This window comes from Mercenaria mercenaria, chromosome 6 (genome assembly GCF_021730395.1).
Source record: "Mercenaria mercenaria strain notata chromosome 6, MADL_Memer_1, whole genome shotgun sequence".
NCBI lineage: Eukaryota > Metazoa > Mollusca > Bivalvia > Venerida > Veneridae > Mercenaria > Mercenaria mercenaria.
This window is the reverse complement of record NC_069366.1, coordinates 39506073-39531390: the sequence shown is the minus strand read 5'-3', so window position 1 is coordinate 39531390 and position 25318 is coordinate 39506073. Positions and strand designations below refer to the sequence as shown.

Below are 25318 nucleotides of genomic sequence, written 5' to 3'. Positions count from 1 at the left end.
AGTACATACAGCTATTACCAAAAGGCATATAGCTTTGAAACTTATTTATTCTTTTTCTAGGTCAATTACCAACCTCACTGGGTCAAGTTCAATAACTCTTAACATGTATTTTGAGCAAATTATGCCCCCTTTTGGACTTAGAAAATTCTGGTTAAAGTTTTACATGCAAGTTACTATCCCCAAAACTAATGCAGATATTGAATTGAAACTTAACATGTTTCTTCGGGGTTATAAAACTAATTGATAGCATCAAGTCCCATAACTCTGATATGTATTTTGGTCAAATTATGTCCCCTTTCGAACTTAAAACTCTTTTGATATTTAACATTTTGGGTAATAATTTCCTGCTTCTGTGACAATATTTCGAATAGTCGAGCTTGGCTGTCTTACGGACAGCTCTTGTTCAATTGATCTTCATGAAATTTGGTCAGAATGATTGCCTTGATGAAATCTAGGTCAAGTTTGAATATGGGTCATCTGGGGTCAAAAAATAGGTCACTAGATCAAATAAAAAAAAAACCTTGCGTATGCGATAGAGGCTGTATTTTTCAGTTGTTCTTCCTGAAATTTGGTCAGAATGATTTCCTTGATGAAATTTAGGTAGAATTTGAATATGGGTCATCTAGGGTCAGAAAGTAGGTCACTAAGTTATATCAAAGAAAAATGTGTATGCAATAGAGGCTTTATTTTTCAATTGATCATCATGAAATTTGATCAGAATGATAGCCTGGATGAAATCTAGATAAGTTCGAATATGGGTCATTTGGGGTCAAAAACTAGGTCACTAGGTCAAATCAAAGAAAATACTTGTTTGTACTCAAGATTTTTGCTCCAATTTTAATGATAATTGATCAGAATATGTTTTTCCTTGAAATCACTAGGTCAAACATGTTTACACTGTTATGGTGTGTTTCTCAGGTGAGCGACCTAGAGCCATCTTGGCCCTCTTGTTATTTAAAATTTCAGGTTAAAGTTTTGATTCACTTTCACACCATCTCTTTTATTACCAAATAATTTTGGTTTAAACTTAAAATAGTTGTTCTGCATTGTAACGCACATGCCAATATTTCATGAATCATGCCCCCTTTTTACTTAGAATTTTAGGTTAATTTTGATGCTTTTTCACCATATCTCTGTTACTAAATGAATTTGATTCAAACTTAGAACTGTTTTTCCACATCATCACCTAATATTGTCCAATATCTTCATCCACATTGGAGTCAGTAAACACGTCAGTGACAGTTCCAGCTTCCTTAGATGTGCCAGTTTTCACTATCCAGCGTCGAAATAGTCGGGCAATCTGTCTCAAATGTCAGCCCTTGTTTTTTGCCTGGTATGTTACTTTTCATGCTAGAGTGTATATTTAAAAAACTTAAAGGAAGGTTGTTTTTTTCTGTGACTATTTTTACCATAGTTTTGGACCGTTGATAGTTTTTGCTATATAGAGGATGGCACATCTAGTTTGTACTACATGAAATTACTTCCCTTTTATACGATAAAGTACAATACATGTGTTTTCCAACTAATTTGAAAATAAGCTTCTTTTTAAAGTAAGATGATTGGTACTGATAGATATAAAAAGCTGTTAACAATTGTAGACTTCCAGAATGCAAACCCAGGCATAAGTTATAACTTTCTGGTATATGTAAGTAAATGTGACAAGCCATGACAAAATGGTCCCAAATGACATTTTTATGGAAACTGAGTTTTTCACATATTCTGAACTGTACATGTATCCTTAACATAAATTCAAAATTTTAGACCTGCATGTTTTAAAATAACAAAATTATAGCATTTTTTGTACAATAACTCCCCATTGCAAACTTGCACTTTTTGTTTAATAATAATGACAAATACTAAAACCATTTACTTTTATCATATATTTTAATTTCATATTTTGCCATCAATATCAAAAGTATCTAACATGATTAGCACAGTTGATAATACCTTCTTGCTATAAATATGCTATTTTATATTATAAAAAAAATTGTCACAATTTATGTTTCCATAGCAACAAAATACAAGAATTGCTTTATATGTCAATTTAACAGACATTTTAGCCTACGTTTGATACAAAAAAAAATGTATATTTATAAAATATATATTAGTTCTCTAGAAGAACTAGAATTTGTGATTTTTCTGATTTATATTCATCTCAAAAATATCTAAAAGCAATTCCATAAATATCTAATATTTGTAATGTGTCATTCAACTTCAAATGTACTTAAGATGCATTGCTCAATGACAGTGTAAATTGAAAATTAAAAGTATCAGTGATGATTATATAACATTAAATTATTTACATAATTATAATTAAAAGTTATATTACTCTGGTATGAAAGCAGATAAACTTAATACTCAAGTTCTGTTTCCATGGCAACAACATTTTTTATAAAATAAAGAATTCATTTTAACATCTATTTCCTTCATTTTTCACATAAATTTTCAAGTAAAAGTATCATTTCAAAATATTCTTCCTGGAGGGTAGCTTTTTTCAACTTACATACATGTAGTTGCATAAAATATATCTTCACTAAAATTTCTAATATTTAGGTAATTACTTCAACTGTAGAAAATCATCAACAAATATATTTAACTTTGCTTAATGTATAAACCAACTGTGTATGTAGAGCTACATTCATAGTTTTAAGTCATGCAGTACTAAACAGTAGGTCTTACAGGAATTTAACATTTATACTGTGGTCAGCCTTACATACATACAGTGTGTCTATATTCCAATCCATAGTACTGTTGACTCCATAAACTTGTTAATTCAATGTTTACATAACTATATGTAGCATTTTTTCATATTCATATATATGGAATTTGGGTCTAGTACACCTTTAAAAAACAAATTAATTAAAATTTCAGAAAATACCAAATGAGCTGAGCTCTTTCTCTGTATTACTTTAAATGTTAAACACTTTTTTTCCATTCATTCTTCATTTTGAATGACTGAGTTCTCAATTTTAATGGCTTTGGCACTGCTAGTTTTCAGCATACATTGCTGTTGCTGCAAAGGGGCGCTATTTCATTATACAGGTACCACTGTCGACTGGCATCCAGCTCAGGAATGGTAATACAGTTGGAGAATTTGCCTGTCATGCCAATCCTCTGCCTAAAATATTAATCTCTGTCTCTGTGTTGAAGTTATAATCCTTCAAGAATACTATACTAGGTCATGCAGAAGACATTCTGTAATGATAAATGTATCAAATATTCAAGACAAAGAACACTTATAACTCTTTTTTTTTCAATTCTGAACAACAGCTGTCCATAAGACAGCCCACACATAATTACATTAAATTACATTTTAGAATTTTATTATAGTAATGACAACCTCTTTTCATCAAAAATTTCAACCACATATTTTACATCAAGTAAGGGCCATGATTTTGATCTTGTTTTAACAAATAGTTCTTTAACCTGGTTAAGAAAAAAAAAAACAGTTACTGTATTACAATTATGCTTGCAGTGAGCTAGACACTCTTTAACAACATAAAAAGAAACAGAAGATGTGGTATCTTAATATTAGTGGCCTATTTACAGACATGAACTCTGCAGCAAGTTTTATCAATACTTGATTATTACAAAAAAACTGCTTATTATAATAAAGAGGTGACAAGCCAAATATACCTAAACATGTTCAGGACTGAATTCTGCAAGCCCAGCCCCCATCAGGTTGTACTCCAAGTCAATCAGGTAGACCCATCATAACAAGCCACATTCCAGAACTGAAATAAGGGTATATTTAAACAATGAATTCTTAGACAATAACTTTTAAGTAGCAGTAGTGTAGTCCTTAGAATATAACATAGCATCACTTTATTACAACAATTAAATGCCAGCTACACAGTTGAATTTTTTAATACAGTCTGTTATGTAAGTATGCAATATTCAAATTGTAAATCAATGTTTATCAGTGGAGATATGATGTTTCATTTACATAAAAGTATGCACATTGTATATATAAACTGGAAACCAGTGACTCTCCAAACTGAAGTGTATGATCACACTGTGAAATTAAATATTTCAACATCAAGTTAAATATTTCTTTATTTATTGGGAATTCTTACCTTATTAGAACACTTCTTATTTTGTCCAATATAATTGTCCATATGTAATGAAACCTTCTTTTATAAATAGCCATAATGCTTGAAGTGATGGTGGACCATAGATACCACACTTTTCCTCTTCCAACAGCAGTACTGTACTTTTCATACACTAGGTAGAAAATCTGAGAGCCTTAAAAACAAGAACAGTTTATGAGAAATGTATTAAACAAGAACAGTTTATGAGAAATGCATTCAAGTCCTTATCAAAATGGAGTGAATCAACACTGACCAAAACAGTCCATCATTTCTTATAGATAATGCTTGACAACAACTTGCATTTATCAAAATTTAATTGAATACCAATTTAAAGTGCTTATTATACAGCATCTTTATTATAAAGCAATGCAGTATTTTCAATCCCATTTCAGGGATTTACAAAAAGTTCAGTGAAAAAAAAAAACAGCAGAGAAATTAATAGTAAAATCAAGTCTTAACAAAACACAACTTCCTTTGGATAATTTCACTTAACCAGATTTCTGTTATTAAGGTGTAACTGTAAATTCAAATGTAAAAATTTTACTAAACTAAAATATGCACTGTAGGCTTGTAGCTTTTATTTATAGAGTCATGGTTGTTTTGAAGACTGTGGAATTTAATTTAGTGATACTGCAGTATATGGAATTTCATAGTCAAAATTGATATTTAAAAAATGCATTTGAGGATACTGACACTGATGTAAATGTAAACTCTAAATTTAAATATTATACCTGCATGAGAGTTGAGAACTGACAGCAACTCCACTTGCTGAGCATAGTATGAGTATAGTACTTGTTGAGCATAGTCAGAACTGCAGTGAACATTTATATCTCATACTGCTGGAGGTTGTCCTGAAAAATATAAACAAAGATTTTTTTCATTTATTTAGTAGCCTACCAATATGCTGTCTGCCAGTACTGACAGTAGTGAGAATGAAAGAAGTAGTTTTTATTGTAAATTGCATGTAGAATTTTTTAGAAATTTTCAGGAAGTCTATTTTAGTTGCTGTTACAACAAAAAGTGACAATTTAAAACACCACATTTCCTGTGTTATTGTACTTTTCATTTCCAATTGTCATAGATTCTATTGTATGTGCATAATGACCATGTAATTATTCACCAGTTCACATCTGTGACAGTTAAAAAAATGTAGAATCTACAATATTCCTGTTTATTTACAATTTCTAGATAGCCAGAAATGTATACGGTAGCGGATAGCCAAAAGGAATGTCCGAAAATTTCATACAGAATGTACTTAATATAGTAGATGCCTGACTGTCTTGGCTACAAGTATATTCTGCCATCAGGAAAATTTACAAATATACAGAAAAACTATTAAAAGTACTTGACAGCAGTCAGTCAAATCGAAATGCCAACACGGCCATTTTTCGCTGCCAAGTTGTATCTTCGATACATCAACAAAAGAAGCGGTCTGTTCATTCTTTTTAGCTCATCTGATTTTTTGAAAAAAAATGATGAGTTATTGTCATCACTTGAGCGGTTGTCGGCATCGGCGTCTGCGTCGGCGTTGCCTGGTTAAGTTTTATGTTTAGGTCAGCTTTTCTCCTAAACTATCAAAGCTATTGCTTTGAAACTTGGAATACTTGTTCACCATCATAAGCTGACCCTGTATAGCAAGAAACATAACTCCATCTTGCTTTTTGCAAGATTTATGGCCCCTTTTGTACTTAGAAAATATCAGATTTCTTGGTTAAGTTTTATGTTTAGGTCAACTTTTCTCCCAAACTGTCAAAGCTATTGCTTTGAAACTTGGAATACTTGTTCACCATCATAAGCTGACCCTGTACAGCAAGAAACATAACTCCATCTTGCTTTTTGCAAGATTTATTGCCCCTTTTGGACTTAGAAAATCAGTTTTCTTGGTTAAGTTTTATGTTTAGGTCAGCTTTTATCCTAAACTATCAAAGCTATTGCTTTAAAACTTGCAACATTTGTTCACCATCATAAGTTGACCCTGTACAGCAAGAAACACAACTCCATCCTGCTTTTTGCAAGATTTATGGCCCCTTTTGGACTTAGAAAATATCAGATTTCTTGGTTAAGTTTTATGTTTAGGTCAACTTTTTCTCTTAAACTATCAAAGCTATTGCTTTGAAACTTGCAACACTTGTTCACCATCATAAGCTGACCCTGTACAGCAAGCAGCGTAACTCCATCCTGATTTTTGCAATAATTATTGCCCCTTTTGGACTTAGAAAATCATTTTCTTGGTTGAGTATTATGTTTAAGTCAACTTTTCTCATAAACTATCAAAGCTATTGCTTTAAAACTTGCAACCGTTTTTCACCATCATAAGTGGACACTGTACATCAAGAAACATAACTCTATCCTGCTTTTTGCAAGAATGATGGCCCTTTTTAGACTTAGAAAATCATGGGTAGGACAATATTTCTATTACACAAAAAAAATCAGATGAGCGTCAGCACCCGCAAGGCGGTGCTCTTGTTTTACTTAAGTTACGAATAAATTTATGATGAAAATAAACACTTACCATAACAACCAATAAATCCGCCACGCACTTTAAATATCCGCGTATATTCAGAGCAATAACTGCATGTTTTCTCTGACCCAGTTTCACACATGTATACACCGTTAATGGCGTGTATATTTCAAAGGGAAACAATTCGCTAATTCACTCATTATTTGTGATATTTCACTAAGTACTAGAATCTAGTGCGATAACTAAATGTTGAAACGTTTAAACTTAAAAATCTTCGTCCGATATTATTGATTTTAACACTAATGGCTGTTGCTTTAAAAACAAATTAATGAAAACAATTGTCTAATTAAGTGACGTCAACTTCAACGTCATTTTACCGATATCGAGGCTTGTGTCATTTGGGATAAAAATGTCATGGCGAGACACAAATACAGCATTATTAAGTATAATTTTATATAAGAGTAAGCAGACTAGAGGATATAAAGCCATATAGACTTCAGTGGTGAGTACCATGTAAGCAGTTAAGGTTTAACTTACCATGTATATTTATGTAGATCTATATAACAGTTTTGGTGTAAAAGAAATTTTCTCACTGTATTGTTAGCACTGTAAGGTAGCATCATTTTTACTTGTTAATAAAATGAGTGGATTAAGGTTGGGACCCAAAGCAGAAAAGCTTGTGAACAGCAACTGCTAAACCATCGAGTTCACTCAGATCTCTTTACATTTTTAGCTCGCCTATACGAAGTAGCTATCCTACTCATCCTGGTGTCAGCTTACTTCCGTTTCCACACCTTGGTTGAAGTTTTCGTGCATTTTCTGTTTATCTCTGTTATGACATGATGCATTTGCTTTAAGCTTTAAATTGTTATTCCTCATCATCACCCACATCATATGTCACAAAGCCCTAACTCTCGCACCAACATTTCATGAATTATCCCCCCTTTTTGCTTGCATTTCAGGTTAAAGTTTTGGTGCACTTTCACTCTATCTCAGTTATTACTAAATGGCTTTGATTCAAACTTAAAGTAGTTGTTTGACATCATTACCCACATCATATGACACAAGCTCCTTAACTCTGGCACCAATTTTTCATGAATAATGCCCCCTTTTTACTTAGAATTTTATGTTAATTTTGATACATTTTCACAGTATCTCTTTTATGACAAAAGAGATTTGATTCAGACTTAAAATAATTGTTCAGCATCATGACTTACATCATTTGACACAAGACACCTCTTACTCCTATAGGTTATGAGTTAATTCCCTTTTTAACTAAAATTTCATGTTAAGTTTTGAAGCACAAAGACCTTAACTCTTGCACCAATATTTTGTATTGAAGTGTTAAAGTGCCCATGAAAGAAAGCACATGGGGTCAGCTATTTATAGGTGCTACAGCTATTCACCCAACACAGGAACAACAAAATCGTTTCATTAAACAACTAAACTTTTCTACAATGAATTATGAGATTCACAAGTTCGAATGTGATGTGACATTATGTAACGCTTTGAAACATTAATGGTAGAGCGTCATGTTTTTGTGCCAGAAGTATTGGGTTCTCTTACTGGCAACGTCATACCAAAGACTTTACATGATAGTATCAATAGTCCTGTTCAATAAGGTTGTTACTTCCCTTGCATGAGTTGTCGTTATTGATAAAACTACTTCCGGTGAGCAAAAAAAATCAGAAAATGGCGACGATCAATGGAATCGATGAACCGTGTGACTTTGACAAACAATCAGTTGTGAATTGAGGGTTTATTTAAGAGAAAGAGGTGCACATGTGTCAGGAAATAGGCCGGAATTAATAAAACGTGCTAAAGGACTTGTTAAATTAGGCTCAAGGCCACTTTGTGAAATGCAAACCGAGGACATTCAGTGCTACAATCAACGACAATCAAAAAAAATTTGTACTCCTCTTGGTGAGAAAATACCGAAGCCCAAGACTTTAAAAGGTGTGTGTGGCAACAATTTGTCTCGTTTACCATTTTTCAGAATGCGCGATTTGTATAATTATCAGAAAATTTTTACTCTGAAAACATGAATGCTAAAAGGCAGTTGAAAGAGAAAGTATTCTACGAAGATGGTCATCTACACACAGTCACAAAATCACAGACAATTCTTTCCACTTCTATGTCAAAGCAAATGTTATGCCATCGCTGTCAAATGATTCTAAGAAGAAAACGTATTTTAGCAGCTTCCTCATCCTAAAATGGAACTTTCCTACATACTGATCAAGAAGAGCTATTCCGCCTCTTAAATAGTTGAAATATTTCGCCGAACAAAATATGACATTATTTTCCATATATTTTTTACAACTAGCTGAATTTTGTCCTGAATTTGAGAGAATTCTTGAAATAATGTTTAACTTTTAAAAACAAAACCCAACAACAGTTTTACTGTCAGATGGGAGTAATTTCAATATCATTGAGATGGCATAATGACTGAAGGGAATTAGCTCATGATCAGTATATAAGCTTTCCCGCTCCGACTGTCAAATAATGGCATGAAAAGGAGTATAATCAGTGATTTTTTTGTCACTTTGGGAAAAGGTCCGGTACCGACTGAAACTGATCGTGGCATATAAAGAAGGAAAAAAATCGCAGAAATTAACGTTTCACTATGAAATAAAACTGTGTATAAGTAACTTAAGGACAGTACGTCTTTAGGTCAAAGTGATAAATGTAGCTGTTTAAATAAGGTTCAAACTATCATGAATTGAACACTGGTAAATGACTGCTGTATCCAGGTTCACTCAAGTTCGGGAACAAAAGTCTTCCTGCATATTAATAATTCTTTAATCATTTTCGACAATTTCTTTGCTGAAGGGAGTAAACAGTTGTTATTTAATGCTTTTCAGTGAAGTACATCAATGAAATAAAATCAATATTTTCACTGTTACAAAGTACTGAAAATATTTTAATTTTTCAATGGTAAATGCATGTACACTAAAGAATACCAGGAAAGTCTAATACACATATCAGTTGTTCCAGAGAATATGAATTATAAGCGATAGGAAATTCTATGTAAAAATACTTCAATATACAAATACAAACATGAACATAAAGATATATACACACCCTCATAATCAAATATAACAGAAACATGGAAACTTTATAACATCGTTTGACAAAGTAATCGTGATGTCACAACATTGTGATGTCGTGACACAATGCACATAACATTGCACGGGTAAACAGATATATAATTTAATTAAGACCACTGACATTATATACAATAAAAAGAAAACTTGTTTGTTTCAGTAGAAGATGTGAAAATATTTCACTTGTGGACACCATAATTTACATGCTCTCTTGTGGCTGCCCACTCGTAGAAATATTACATATGGTGTTCCAATATGTGAAATATATTTCAATCTTAAACTAAAACAATCAAGTATCCTCTCTGTAAGTCTGCAGTAGTTTTAAAATATTTAAGAGGAATCAACACTCACTTCACTTTTTAGCTCACCTGAGCACAAAGTGCTCGGGTTGAGCTATTGTGATCACTCACCATCCGGCGTCCGGCCGTCCACACTTTCCTTTAAACAACATCTCCTCATAAACCACTAAGCCAATTTCATCCAAACTTCACAGGAATTTTCTTTGGGTGAAGCTCTACAAAAATTATTCAAAGAATTGAATTCCATAAAAGAACTCTGGTTGCCATGGCAACCGAAAGGAAAAACTTCAAAAATCTTCTTCTCAAAAACCAGAAGCCCTAGAGCTTAGATATTTGGTGTGAAGCATTGCCTAGTGGACCTTTACCAATTTTGTTCAAATCATGACCCCGGGGTCAAAATTAACCCCGCCCCAGGGGTCACTTGATTTTACATAGGAAAATCTTAAAAAATCTTCTTCTCAAAAACCAAAAGCCCTAGAGCTTAGATATTTCACATGTAGCATTGCTTAGTGGACCTCTACTAAAGTTGTTCAAATCATGACCCTGGGGTCAAAATTGACCCCGCCCCAGGGGTCACTTGATTTTACATAGGAAAATCTTCAAAAAATTTCTAAAAATAAACCAGAAGGCCTAGAGCTTCGATATTTCACATGTAGCATTGCCTAGTGGACCTCTACAAAATTTCTTCAAATCATGACCCCCGGGGTCAAAATTGACCCCGCCCCAGGGGTCACTTGATTTAACATAGGAAAATCTTCAAAAATTTTCTTAAAATAAACCAGAAGGCCTACAGCTTAGATATTTCACATGTAGCATTGCCTAATAGACCTCTACAAAATTTATTCAAATCATGACCCCTGGGGTCAAAATTGACCCCGCCCCAGGGGTCACTTGATTTTACATAGGAAAATCTTCAAAAAATTTCTGAAAATAAACCAGAAGGCGTATATCTTAGATATTTTACATGTAGCATTGCCTAGTAGACTTCTACAAAATTTGTTCAAATCATGACCCCTGGGGTCAAATTGACCCCGCCCCATGGGGTTACTTGATTGTACATAGAAAAATCTTCAAATTTTCCAAAAATAAACCTGAGAAGGCATAGAGCTTAGATATTTCACATGTAACATTGCCTAATGGACCTCTACAAAATTTGCTCGAATTATGACCCCCGGGGTCAAAATTGACCTTTCCCCAGGGGTCACTTGATTTTACATTGGAAAATCTTCAAAAATTTTCTAAAAATAAACCAGAAGGCCTAGAGCTTAGATATTTCACATATAGCATTGCCTAGTGGACCTCTACAAACTTTGTTCAAATCATGACCCCCGGGGTCAAAATTGACCCCGCCCCAGGGGTCACTTTATTTTACATAGGAAAATCTTCAAAAAATTTCTAAAAATAAACCAGAAGGCCTAGAGCTTAGATATTTCACATATAGCATTGCCTAGTGGACCTCTACAAACTTTGTTCAAATCATGACCCCCGGGGTCAAAATTGACCCCGCCCCAGGGGTTACTTGATTGTACATCGGAAAATCTTCCAAAAAAATTCTAAAAATCATCAGTTTGACATTTGAAACATGTAGCTCATATTACTCTGGTGAGCGATCCAGGGTCATCATGACCCTCTTGTTAACAATGTTTGGCATTTGTTTCAACTTCTTTAAAAATGGTCTTTCTCAAAATCAGCTATACATGTATTTAATGAAATTTTGTTGTCATTCTGTGATCTGTAACTTTACTATTTGTATTAAATTATTCTTTTAGATCAAGCAGCAGTGTTTGTATATTTTTAAAAAAAAGTTCAAAAAGAATAAAATCAATAAGGATTAGAATTTCCTTTCAGATCCTGCATAAACTAGGATATCAGGACACTCATGATTTCAGTTATTTAATAATTTAATCAAAGTAACAGAATTTCTCAATTAATTGATAATGCAAGATCAGACCAGATGACATGCAGTTTACATTTTTATCAATTATTATATAAACATGATAAATATTCAATTTCTATCAACATATTGTAATCAGCAATTTGTAACATATGCAAATTCAGTTAAGGCTGATCACTACCAAATAGAATGTAAGCCTCCGCAGGTCTAGTCACAAGTAGTCCAAATATAAATAGTACTAATCTTTTTTCCTTTCCTAGTGCATTTTCTCGGCAGCAACATGCTTACTTTTACCCTACCCTGTTTCAGTACGTATCACTTTGCATTCTAATGAAATTGGCATGTTCCTATCACATGCTAGATAATAATGGCGGCGTAAGAATTTAATGTCACGAAAAGAGAAACTGAAAGAAGCGAAAAGTAGTAAATTTAGCGGGTTGTATTTAACAAACTGTAGTTTTCTTATTAGCTCACCTGTCTCAAAGTGACAAGGTGAGCTTTTGTGATCGCGTGGCGTCCGTCGTCCGTCGTCCGTGCGTGCGTGCGTAAACTTTTGCTTGTGACCACTCTAGAGGTCACATTTTTCATGGGATCTTTATGAAAGTTGGTCAGAATGTTCATCTTGATGATATCTAGGTTAAGTTCGAAACTGGGTCATGTGGGGTCAAAAACTAGGTCAGTAGGTCTAAAAATAGAAAAACCTTGTGACCTCTCTAGAGGCCATATTTTTCATGAGATCTTCATGAAAAAGAGTCAGAATGTTCACCTTGATGATATCTAGGTCAAGTTCGAAACTGGGTCATGTGGGGTCAAAAACTAGGTCAGTAGGTCTAAAAATAGAAAAACCTTGTGACCTCTCTAGAGGCCATATTTTTCATGAGATCTTCATGAAAATTGGTCAGAATGTTCATCTTGATGATATCTAGATCAAGTTCGAAACTGGGTCATGTGGGATCAAAAACTAGGTCAGTAGGTCTAAAAATAGAAAAACCTTGTGACCTCTTTAGAGGCCATATTTTTCATGAGATCTTCATGAAAAAGAGTCAGAATGTTCACCTTGATAATATCTAGGTAAGGTTCGAAACTGGGTCACGTGGGGTCAAAAACTACGTCAGTAGATTTAAAAATAGAAAAACCTTGTGACCTCTCTAGAGGCCATATTTTTCATGAGATCTTCATGAAAATTGGTCAGAATGTTCGCCTTGATGATATCTAGGTCGAGTTCGAAACTGGGTCACGTGGGTTCAAAAACTAGGTCAGTAGGTCTAAAAATAGAAAAACCTTGTGACCTCTCTAGAGGCCATATTTCTCAATGGATCTTCATGAAAATTGGTCAGAATGTTCATCTTGATGATATCTAGTCAGGTTCGAAACTTGGTCATGTGCGGTTAATAACTAGGTCAGTAGATCTAAAAATAGAAAAACCTTGTGACCTCTCTAGAGGCCATATTTTTTCAAGAGATCTTCATGAAAATTGGTCAGAATGTTGATCATGATGATATCTAGATCAATTTTGAAACTGGGTCCCCTGCAGTCAAAAACTAGGTCAGTAGGTCTAAAAATAGGAAAACCTTGTGATGTCTCTAGAGGCCATATTTCTCAATGGATCTTCATGAAAATTGGTGAGAATGTTCAGCTTGATGATATCTAGGTCAAATTCATAATTGGGTCATGTGCGGTCAAAAACTAGGTCAGTAGATCGAAAAATAGAAAAACCTTGTGACCTCTGTAGAGGCCATATTTTTCACGAGATCTTCATGAAAATTGGTCAGAATGTTCACCTTGATGATATCTAGGTCAGATTTAAAAATGGGTCATGTGCCTTCAAAAACTAGGTCATTAGGTCAAATAATAGAAAAACCTTGTGACCTCTCTAGAGGTCATATTTTTCAATGGATATGAAGATTGGTTAGAATTTTTTATCTTGATGATATCTAGGTCACATGTGCTTAAAAACTAGGTCACTTTGTCAAATAATAGAATAACGACGTCATACACAGTTCAACACTGGGTCATGTGGGGATAGGTGAGCCATTCAGGACCATCATGGTCCTCTTGTATAAAAGTTAACACCCCCTTTTCTTTTTGTTTTTCTAAAGTAGCGATCTAGTTCTTTATGGGAATATAAGTCTCTGAAAATCTGATATGCTAGAAAATGTCGAAACACCGTTATGAAGTGACTGGATTTTATATGAAATAAAGAACAGCTGGATTTAGTGGTGTTAAGCCATACATGTCATACGTCCCGGATTGTCCGGGATTGTCCCGGAAATCACAAACTCGTCCCGGTGTCCCGGACAGTGTTGAAATGTCCCGGAAAATTAAAAATACAAAAAAACAAAAATAACCCACCCAAAAACTAGGTTTTTTAGTCAATAAATCGTTAAATTTTACATTAATAAAACACAATAAACAGTCCCCGGTGTCGCATTGTTTATTCCTAATTATCCGATAATCAGTTTTATGCCCTCGAGCGGGACACATCTTGATTAAGCCAGCTCCGATCAACACTCATATTGAACGCGCCCTGCGATCTTTTGATGACCCAGATTAATTTACAGTCAGCTATTTTGAAGACCCTGATTATGAATTGACAAAATTATGCAATCAGTAACAGTTTTATGATAATTAAATATTAGGAACAATAGCCGAAAATTTCGTTGTTTTTAGCACGTAGGCGGCGAAGCTACATGTAGCCATGATTGGAAGAAATGGCTGAAAACGGTCAATTAAACGATAATTATTTTAAAAGGTTGTAATCTTTTAAAATGTAGATTGATTGTCACACATATTCTAAATTAAACTTTTGACTATTGAATGCCTTTGCCAATTGACCCAACCCGAAATATTTTATATCGATTTTATCTACAAGATTTATTTTATTCCTTTGAGGATTCCATTTTATTAATGATTAGATAAACGTTTAAGCTTTAAAATGATACCAAATAAACTGGATTCTAAATCACGATGACCAGGTTAATTCTTCGTATGTAGCAATTCTCCTAATTCAGTTCACCTTGGGAACGCAACCAATTCACGTGCCGAACTATAGACGTGAATTACCCTATTTACCTCCCTTAGAAAGCTAGACGACATTTGCAGCAAATTATTCCTAAGCGAGGGAACAATGTTTATTTCCGGAAACTCATGTAATTTTATGATATTTATGCATGAAACAGACGAATACTAATGTCACGGTGTATGTCCCGGGCAAAGAGCAAAAATCCTGGAAATTTTAACTCAGAATCCCGGAAATGTCCTGAAAAATTATGGCATGTATGGTTAAGCCTATAAGGGGCAATACATGTTTTTTTCTGAAACCCCTCGAAAATGAATGGAAATGCCATTAATCTATTCTTTATGATGTAAAACGGTAACAAATGGCTGAAAACGCTTAAATTTCTTGTGTTTTTGGAATTTAGATCGAATTTTCGACCAGGTGGCACTATTTTGGTTCGTTTTAGGACCTAGTAAATGTCTTTTCTCGCATTTTAGTACTTCAGTTGTCTAAATAATATTGAAATTAGCATGTTTCTGAATGAAAATGACAAACATCGTAACAATTAAATGGATGTTAAATGTAAATTCCACGAATAAGGTAAAATTAATTGAAATATTGCTTGCAAAGGGCTAAATTTTGCATATTTTTGGGGATGGGGGTGACCTGTAATGAATTGTCATTTCTCTACATTTTCCCAATATTTTGCACCAAAACAAAGCAGAATCATTGTGAAATAGGTGTACCTTGAGAATGAATGCAAATTCGTGGAAAAATCAAACAAAAAAATTCTCTTATAGGCTGATCACTACCAAATAGAATGTAAGCCTCCGCAGGTCTAGTCACAAGTAGTCCAAATATAAATAGTACTAATCTTTTTTCCTTTCCTAGTGCATTTTCTCGGCAGCAACATGCTTACTTTTACCCTACCGTGTTTCAGTACGTATCACTTTGCATTCTAATGAAATTGGCATGTTCCTATCGCATGCTAGATAAAAATGGCGGCGCAAGAATTCAATGTCACGAAAAGAGAAACTGAAAGAAGCGAAAAGTAGTAAATTCAGCGGGTTGTATTTAACGAACTGTAGTTTTCTTATATAAAAGTTAACACCCCCTTTTCTTTTTGTTTTTCTAAAGTAGCGATCTAGTTCTTTATGGGAATATAAGTCTCTGAAAATCTGATATGCTAGAAAATGTCGAAACACCGTTATGAAGTGACTGGATTTTATATGAAATAAAGAACAGCTGGATTTAGTGGTGTTAAGCCTTAATCATGTTTGCTACCCAATATTTTGGATGTATGCTGATCTTATCTTTTGGCACTGAAGATTTCACAAGGGTAGTAATAAATCAGGGGAGATAACAAGCCTTATTGAACAGGACTATAGGTCCTTTGCTTGGCACTCAGTCATTTCAGTTTTTTGGTTGCAGGTTTATCCCGCTACCAAAGTTACAAGTGTATTTCTGACAATCATATAGCACATTTTCAGATTACAGGTATCACAACGTCACACTCAATGCGGTCATCCCTATTATTAGTAACAAACACTCGTGGCTCAGAGGTTTTCGGACAGTAGAATTCTATAGCACATAGAGTTAATTACTGTAAGGATTGCATTTGCACATTCTTATCTCACAGTAAATGATGTACCTGGCCAGTGTTGCAAAATTTGTTTATATTTAAGGCACTAAAATGCATATTAACTGAGATGGTTGAATATTTGGTGCATTTTGTTCATATCTTTTTAATATAATCATGAATGGAATATACATGTAATAATTGATCATGTATACATATTTATTTGAGACTTTTTGCCAATACTCTTAGTAAAAAAATGTTTATAAAATGTATTAACAATTGGCGAAAAGGGCAGTTAAAATAAGAACATCTGCATGATTTATATATACGATAGTATAACTTAAAAAATTAATTTATTGTAATTTTATAGCCCATTTTAAGCTACTTAATTAATGTTCCTAGTGAAGGTGCTGGACAAACTTTTAAACTATTATTTTCCACGATGTTATTAGATGATATTTGTTAATGATAAATGGATTATATTTTGTAACAATCACTGCTTTTGTTTAAGACGGAAAATTAAATTTGAATTTAGTAACTTTTACACATAATAATTATTTATATGATCTTGAATGATTGTAAAAAATTGCAGAAAAATACATTGTTTTTAATTTTTGTTACATATATAAATTTGTAACATTTGTTCTGACAGATTCTACTTGTTTTTTTATTGTTTGTTGCGGCATTATTATCATTTTAGTCATATTTAGGCTATGTATCATGAGTCTCTGAAGTAATGTAAACTGTCATACAACTTCCCCACAAAATTTGGATCGAGAACAAATTATTTCTGATTTACTCTCTCTAGTCAAATTGTCACTGAGATCAAACTCGCAACATCTGGATTGGTCACACTGAGTTGGCTAAAATACTGATCATGTTTTAGTTTAAACAAAAAAGTAAATTTTCTTACATCTTACAAAGTAAGACAGTTGTTCATGATCTCCCCACTCTGGTTCTCAAAAAAGGAAAAATTGTTTTATGCTGACAGATCACTTTATGTAACTTTCATATTAGAATCTAATATGTATTTTTTTACTGATATAGATTTCAATCTAAGGCTTCAATAACAGATGGTTTATTTTCCTATCGGTGTCGTCTGTTGTTTACATTCACCAGTGATAATACAGAACAATATGTGATTTGATTTTATGATAATCTTAGCTAAAACCCAATTTTTAATGTTATTTTTTATTCATCAAGTTTTCCTGAATTATTATTTCTTATAACTAATGTCATAGCTCTCAGTATAGTCAGTCTAATTAAATTTCAGCACGAATAAGATATAATCTAATTTGGTGTGAAAACAGTTTTCTGTAATTCAGTCAACAGAGTTCTAGGACATGTCTGAATCCATTTACAGTTCTTAAACAGAAAAAATAATGTGTATAACAATATTCAACCATCACATAACATTCATTGAGTCTATATAAATAACACACATCTCTCTGAATGTTTTTCCGAATCCTAAAGCCATAAACCTGGGTTTATTCAGGTCATTCTAAAAATAGACACAGGGGCTGATTAGAGAATGTGCTATAGCATCTTTATTTTATTCGGAATCACATCCAAAGGATGTTCATGTGCTACACAAAATAGTCCCATTCATGAACAATGCGGATGAATTATCAATGAACAAGCAATTCTTATTCAACCTGTATCCACTCACACTGACCATTTAGATTATATAAGTTCTCTCAATGATAAGGTATTCCAGCCCATGGTTACATCACAAGCTAGGTCAGGCAGAGTTCATCTTAGATATGAGGCACATTAAATTTGTATTTGTTTCTCATTCATGTATATTTATAGACTGGCATTTAAACAGAAAATAAATCTACCAAAAACCCGCAATCATCAGACATTTCAAGGCTTTGATTTCATCAGTGAGGCTAAATATCTAAACCAGCTTTAGTAGATATGTACAGAGTTTGTAAAATTGCGATTATTTCTGAGCTGCCGGAAGTTGTAAATTAAGGACATATAACACATAAACAATTCATAGATGGCTTGTCTGCACACACAGACAATTCTTACTAATTTATGCTTTAAGTAGTTGTTAAGACATATCGTACATATTGGGTTATGACATGCACTGGATCCATTTCTGTTAGACAAATAATTAAGGTTGACTCTATTAGCTGTCATAAGCTGAAACAGTGGGAATGCAGCAAAACTAAGAAATAAAACATTCTAAACAATTTTAAATATTTATAAAATTTACTTCATATTTATATCTCTACAATGCCAGGGAATGTTTCTCCATTCCTTATGGATCCATATAGGTACCAGAAGTAAGCTGTGCTAAACATTTGCATTTATTGCAATGTTATTTCCTAAGTTGTCTGATTATTTTTTACTAGTTTGTATGCTTACATTGATAAATTAGGTCCAGTTTATTTTGTCTTCAGATTTTGCACCTGTAAAAAAAGTTCTTTCCAAATTTCTGTTTTCATTTAAAAACTCTCAAAACATTCCTTTACATTGTAGAGATATGGAATATACAGCTTCAAAACAGACATTAAATTTGTTTTAAAGAATAAGAAGTAAGATTGATACTATTATATCTATAATTTTGATGTCATTTTCTAATTTTAGTCTCACAGAAAGCGTCTTACACTTGCATGTAGTTAAAGTACTGTACATGGCAAAAAAACATCTATTTTATTTGCTTCTTATATTATATCACTTTCTCATTGTGTAAAATACTTTAAATAAATCAAAAAAGGTAAAACAGTACAGTTAATTACAGTAGAGTATCTTTCCTTGATTAATATGAAAATATTCTTTTGCTATTAAGGACTTATACCAAAAGTTTTTGGATGGTGAAGACATTTCAAAAATACCAAAAGAAGAGGATCCATTCTGGGAGCCGACAGAAGATGTTTTGATTGGTTCAGCCAATGTTTTCTTGCAATCACTCTCTTACGCACTCGACTTTGATGACAAAATAACAATCACAGATTACAAAGGCCAGGAGGAGGGATTTATTAAGGTGCACGTGACCCCATGCCAAAAAGATGGCAAACAGTTGGAGGAAGATGCATTTGTTGATGATCCACATGAACTGTTGGATAAACCATATCACTTTAAGGTAGTTTCCAGCTTGATTAAAATGTGTACAAATATAGTAATTAAATGTTAATAAACATCAGTCTGATTTCATAATGGACCTTTATTAGATCCAAACTGATGACATACATGTTATATTATTGGACATGATAACACAAAATGAAGTCATGTTTATTGATATGATAGTTTGAGATATAATAGTTTGAGATATAATCTCTCTTGCCAGAAAAATTATTAAAATTATTATGGTAGCATAAATTTGCACTTCTTGGGAAATAAGATACCTTATTGCATAATTATGTTACTCTTGTGTTACTAAAATAGTAACAAAGTTTCACTGTGAGCAGCATGGGGCTTAATTGTATTATTTTCCATGTTAGCTGCCGTGGTGTGTCAGTTGTCAATATTTCACATTTACAGGATGAAAGGTATCTACAAACTGTTATTTTACAAAAGAAAATAAGGTCAGTTAACATAATTCTGCTAGCTTCCTATTCTAGCATAGTTAGATGAGGCTGCCATAAGAAACTACTGCCCTAGAATGCATGAATTTATAATAAATGTTAGCATCATCAGACAACATTGACTTTCCCAAGCACCTCAGGAACATCTAGTAATGCTGTACAGCATAAAAATAATTCAGTTTTGTTTTCAATTAATTCAGTATAGTGGAGCATACGCAATTAAAAGGTTATAAAAAAGGGCTGGGTTGCCTTAACGCAATATTTGCATAGACTGGTACTGGCCTTTGAGATGAAACTGTCGGGTCAATACCTCGCTTCCTTTGCCAATAGTCAAGGTCAGCCCTGTATAATAACCTGTTAAGTATTTGACCAAGAATTAGAAGATAAGCTGTATTACCCAATGATTCCAAACAAGTCAAATAATGTGCATGCTGTTATAACCATGTACAGGCAGAAATGATTCTGACTGGCATATTTATTGTTATCATGTAATAACTAGTTTTATTAGTCCTTTACTGGTTGAAAACCAGTTTCAGGGACTATAGGAATGCGCTTTTCCGTCCGTCAGCAATTTCATGTATGGTCCATAACTCTGTCATTCATTAAGGGATTTTAATATTACTTGGCACAAATGTCCCCCATGATGAGACGACGTGTCATGCGTAAAAACCCGGACCCCTGGGTTAAAAGTCAAGGTCACAGTTAGAGATCAAAGGTCAACAGGGCTTTTTCCGTCTGGTCCATAACTGCCCTCCATGAAGGGATTTTAATATTACTTTGCACAAATGTACTTCATAATAAGACAATGTGTCATGTAAAATTTTCAGACCCCTCGCTCAAAGGTTAAGGTCACACTTGGCAGTCAAATGTTAACATGGCATGAATAGGGTCTGTTTCGTGTCCGGTCCATAACTCTGTCATTCATGAAGGGATTTTAATTTTACTTGGCACAAATGTTCCCCATGATGAGGCAATGTGTCATGCACAAAACCTGGACTCTTAGTTCAAAGGTCAAGGTCACAATTGGGGGTCAAAGGTCAACAGGTTTTTTTTTTCCTGTCCCGTCCAGAACTCTGTTATCCATCAAGGGATTACAGTGTTACTTGACACAAATGTTTCCCATGATGAGACAATGTGTCATGCGCAAAACCCGGACCCCTAGCTTAAAGGTCATGGTCACAATTGGGAGTCAAAGGTCAACAGGGTTTTTTCCTGTCTGGTCCAGAACTCTGTTATCCATCAAGAGATTACAATATTACTTGGCACAAATGTTCCCCACGAGGAGATGATGTGTCATGGACAACACCCAGAAATAGGATTTTTTCCTGTCTGGACTTTGTCATGCAAAACATGATATCAATGTCAGTTGGCACAAATAGTCCCCTGGATGAGACAATGTGTCTTGCGCAAAACACGGGCCTATAGCTGAAATGTCAAGGTCGCACTTGAAAGTCAAAGGCCAAAAGGGCTTTTTTCCTGTCCTGTCTGCAACTCAGCAATCCTTAAAGGGTTTTTAATATTACTGGGCACTAGAGTGTCGTGCACAAGAACCAGGTTTCTAGGTATAAGGTCAAGGTCACACTTGGAGGCCAAAGGTTAGATACAAGAATGACTTTGTCTGGAGCATTTCTTTTAATGCATGGAGGGATTTTGTTGTAACTTTGCACACATGTTCACCACTATGAGACGGATTGTAATGCGCAACAACCAGGTTCCTAGTTCTAATGTCAAGGTCACACTTAGAGGTCAAATTCAAGACTTGACCTTGTCCGGAGCATTTCTTCTTCATGCATGGAGGGATTTTGATGTAACTTGGCACAAATGTTCACCACCATAAGGCACCCTTGTTAGCCCACCATCATCAGATGGTGGGCTATTAAAATCACTCTGCGTCCGTGGTCCGTCTGTCCGTCATTCCGTCCGTCCGTCCGTCCGTCCGTTAACAATTTCTCGTTATCGCATCTCCTCAGAAACTACTGGGGGGATTTTGACCAAACTTTGTCAGAATGATGTATTGATACCCTAGTTGTGTCCCCCTGAAAATCAGACTGGTTCAACAATTTATGAGTGAGTTATGGCCCTTTGTTTATTTCTATAATTTATATAGATTTATTTAGGGAAAAACTTTGAAAACCTTCTTGTCCAAAACCACAGAGCCTAGGGCTTTGATATTTGGTATGAAGCATCATCTAGTGGTCCTCTACCAAGATGATTCAAATTATTTCTCTGGGGTCAAATATGGCCCCGCCCTGGGGGTCACATGGTTTATATAGACTTATATAGGGAAAAACTTTGAATAACCTCTTGTCCAAAACCACAGGGCCTAGGGCTTTCATATTTTGTATGTGACATCATCTAGTTGTCTTCAACTAAGTTTGTTCAAATTATACCCCTAGGGTCAAATATGGCCCCGCCCTGGGGGTCATATGGTTAACATAGACTTATATAGGGAAAAACTTTGAAAATCTTCTTGTCCAAACCACAAAGCCTAGGGCTTTGATACTTGTAATGTAGCATCATCTAGTGGTTCTCTACCAATTTTGTTCAAATTATCCTCCTAGGGTTAAATATGGCCCCGCCTCGGGGGTCACATGGTTCATATAGACTTATATAGGGAAAAGCTTTTAAAATGTTCTTGTCAGTAACTACAACATTCAAACTTGGACCACATGTATATTTTTGAGTGGCAGGATGAACCTTGACATGAGTTGACCTTGATTTTGACCTAGTGACCTACTTTCACATTTCTATAGCTACAGCCTTCAAATTTGGACCACATGCATAATTTTGTGCACTGGAAAAAACTTTGACCTTTATTTTGACCTACTTTCACATTTTTTAAGTTACAGGCATCAAATTTGGACCATATGCGTAGTTTCGTGTTTCAAAATGAAATTTGACATTGATTTTGACCTAGTGACCTACTTTCACATTTCTCAAGCTACAGCCTTCAAATTTGGACTACATGCATAGTTTTGTGTACCGAAAAAAACTTTGACCTTGACATTGACCTAGTGACCTACTTTCACATTTTTGAAGGTACAGGGTTCAAATTTGGACCACATGCATAGTTTTGTATTCTGAAATAAAATTTGACCTTGATTTTGACCTAGTGACCTACTTTTACATTTCTCAAGCTACAGCCTTCAAATTTTGGACCACTTGCATAGTTTTGTGTACTGAAATGACCTTTGACCTTTACATTGACCTAGTGACCTACTTTCACATTTTTAAGGTACAGGCTTCAAATTTGGACCACATGCATAGTTTTGTATTCCGAAATAAAATTTGACCTTGATTTTGACCTAGTGACCTACTTTTACATTTCTCAAGCTACAGCCTTCAAATTTGGACCACATGCATAGTTTTATGTACCGAAACAAACTTTGACCTTTACATTGACCTAGTGACCTACTTTCAAATTTTTGAAGGTACAGGCTTCAAATTTGAACCACATGCATAGTTTTGTATTCCGAAGTAAAATTTGACATGGATTTTGACCTAGTGACCTACTTTTACATTTCTCAAGCTACAGCCTTCAAATTTGGACCACTTGCATAGCTTTGTGTACCGAAATGAACTTTGACCTTAAGATTGACCTAGTGACCTACTTTCACATTTCTGTAGCTACAGGCTTTAAATTTAGGACCACATGCATAGTTTTGTGTACCGAAATAAGCTTTGACCTTGACATTGACCTAGTGACCTACTTTCACATTTTTGAAGGTACAGGCTTCAAATTTGGACCACTTGCATAGATTTGTGTTGTGTACGGAAATGAAATTTGACCTTGAGCTAGTCAATAAGTCTTGAAATTTGGAACACTCAAAAATGGCACATTGGTGGGCGCCAAGATCACTCTGTGATCTCTTGTTTTTAGAATTATTTCCCGTTATTTTTACTATAAATAACTTATATTGTAACTTTTTTATTACTGGCTGTAGAGAAAAATCAAGACCACTTTTCTGTGGTACCACATGCATGTTACATCCAATGTTTAGGTGTATTTATCTGTATCTGGTAAAGAGTTTTATGTGGACTTATATTGTATAGATTTTTATACCCCCGGCATCTACTGATGCAGGAGGCATATAGTGATTGTCTTGTCTGTCCGTCCGTTCATTTGTCCGTCCGTACGAGGTTAATCAAATAGGACCATTTTGTCTAGCATCAATACCTCTTACTAAAATTACTTGATACTAATGCAGATGCAGCCTGTGACCATTCCTCATCTTCAGATATCACCTGACCTCTGTTTGACCTTGACCTTGACCTCATTTTGGACTTGGGTTGCTTTATATGGGCCATCTCTTGGTTAACCAAATGGGACCGTTTCGTCTAGCATCAATACCTCTTACAAGAATTAATTGTACTAATACAGATGTAACCTGTGACCATTCCTGATCTTCAAACATCACCTGACCTCAGTGTGACCTTGACCTTGACCGCGTTTTGGATTAGGTTGCTTTGTATCGACAAGGATGCAACCAGGGGCAGCAAGCGTTTATTGAATGCAGCTCCTTGTTTTTTTAGCTCACCTGTCACATAGTGACAAGGTGAGCTTTTGTGATCGCGCAGCGTCCGTCATCCATGCGTAAACCTTTGCTTGTGACCACTATAGAGGTCACATTTTTCATGGGATCTTTATGAAAGTTGGTGAGAATGTTCATCTTGATGATATCTAGGTCAAGTTCGAAACTGGGTCACATGCGGTCAAAAACTAGGTCAGTAGGTCAAATAATAGAAAATCCTTGTGACCTCTCTAGAGGCCATATTTTTCAATGGATCTTCATGAAAATAGGTGAGAATGTTCACCTATATAATATCTAGGTCAAGTTCGAAACTGGGTCAACTGCGTTCAAAAACTAGGTCAGTAGGTCAAATAATAGAAAATCCTTGTGACCTCTCTAGAGGTCATATTTTTCATGGGATCTGCATGAAAATTGGTCAGAATGTTCATCTTGATGATATCTAGGTCCAGTTTGAAACTGGGTCACGTCCGATCCAAAACTAGGTCAGTAGGTCAAATAATAGAAAAACTTTTTGACCTCTGTAGAGGCATATTTTTCATGGGATCTGTATGAAAATTGGTCAGAATGTTCATGTTGATGATATCTAGGTCAAGTTTGAAACTGGGTCAAATGCGGTCAATAACTAGGTCAGTAGGTCAAATAATAGAAAATCCTTGTGACCTCTCTAGAGGTCATATTTTTCATGGGATCTGCATGAAAATTGGTCAGAATGTTCATCTTGATGATATCTAGATCAAATTCGAAACTGGGTCACGTCCGGTCCAAAACTAGGTCAGTAGGTCAAATAAAAGAAAAACCTTGTGACCTCTCTAGAGGTCATATTT

The 25318-nt window shown here is 34.5% G+C and overlaps 1 protein-coding gene and 1 long non-coding RNA gene across 2 annotated transcripts in view; one reads left to right on the top strand and one right to left on the bottom strand.

The window, feature by feature from the left end:
- LOC123549116 (kinesin-like protein KIF28) overlaps positions 1-25318 on the top strand; it is a 463589-nt gene that overhangs the window by 272420 nt on the left and 165851 nt on the right. The window contains 1 exon segment of the mRNA XM_053545663.1: positions 19227-19520. Coding sequence (XP_053401638.1) covers positions 19227-19520 — 294 coding nt within the window.
- LOC123549117 (uncharacterized) lies at positions 1545-6981 on the bottom strand. Its single transcript, XR_008371323.1, has 5 exons — positions 6604-6981; positions 4823-4942; positions 4077-4245; positions 3637-3734; positions 1545-3195 (listed from the first exon to the last, which is right to left on the bottom strand). It is a non-coding gene; the product is annotated as an uncharacterized LOC123549117 (long non-coding RNA).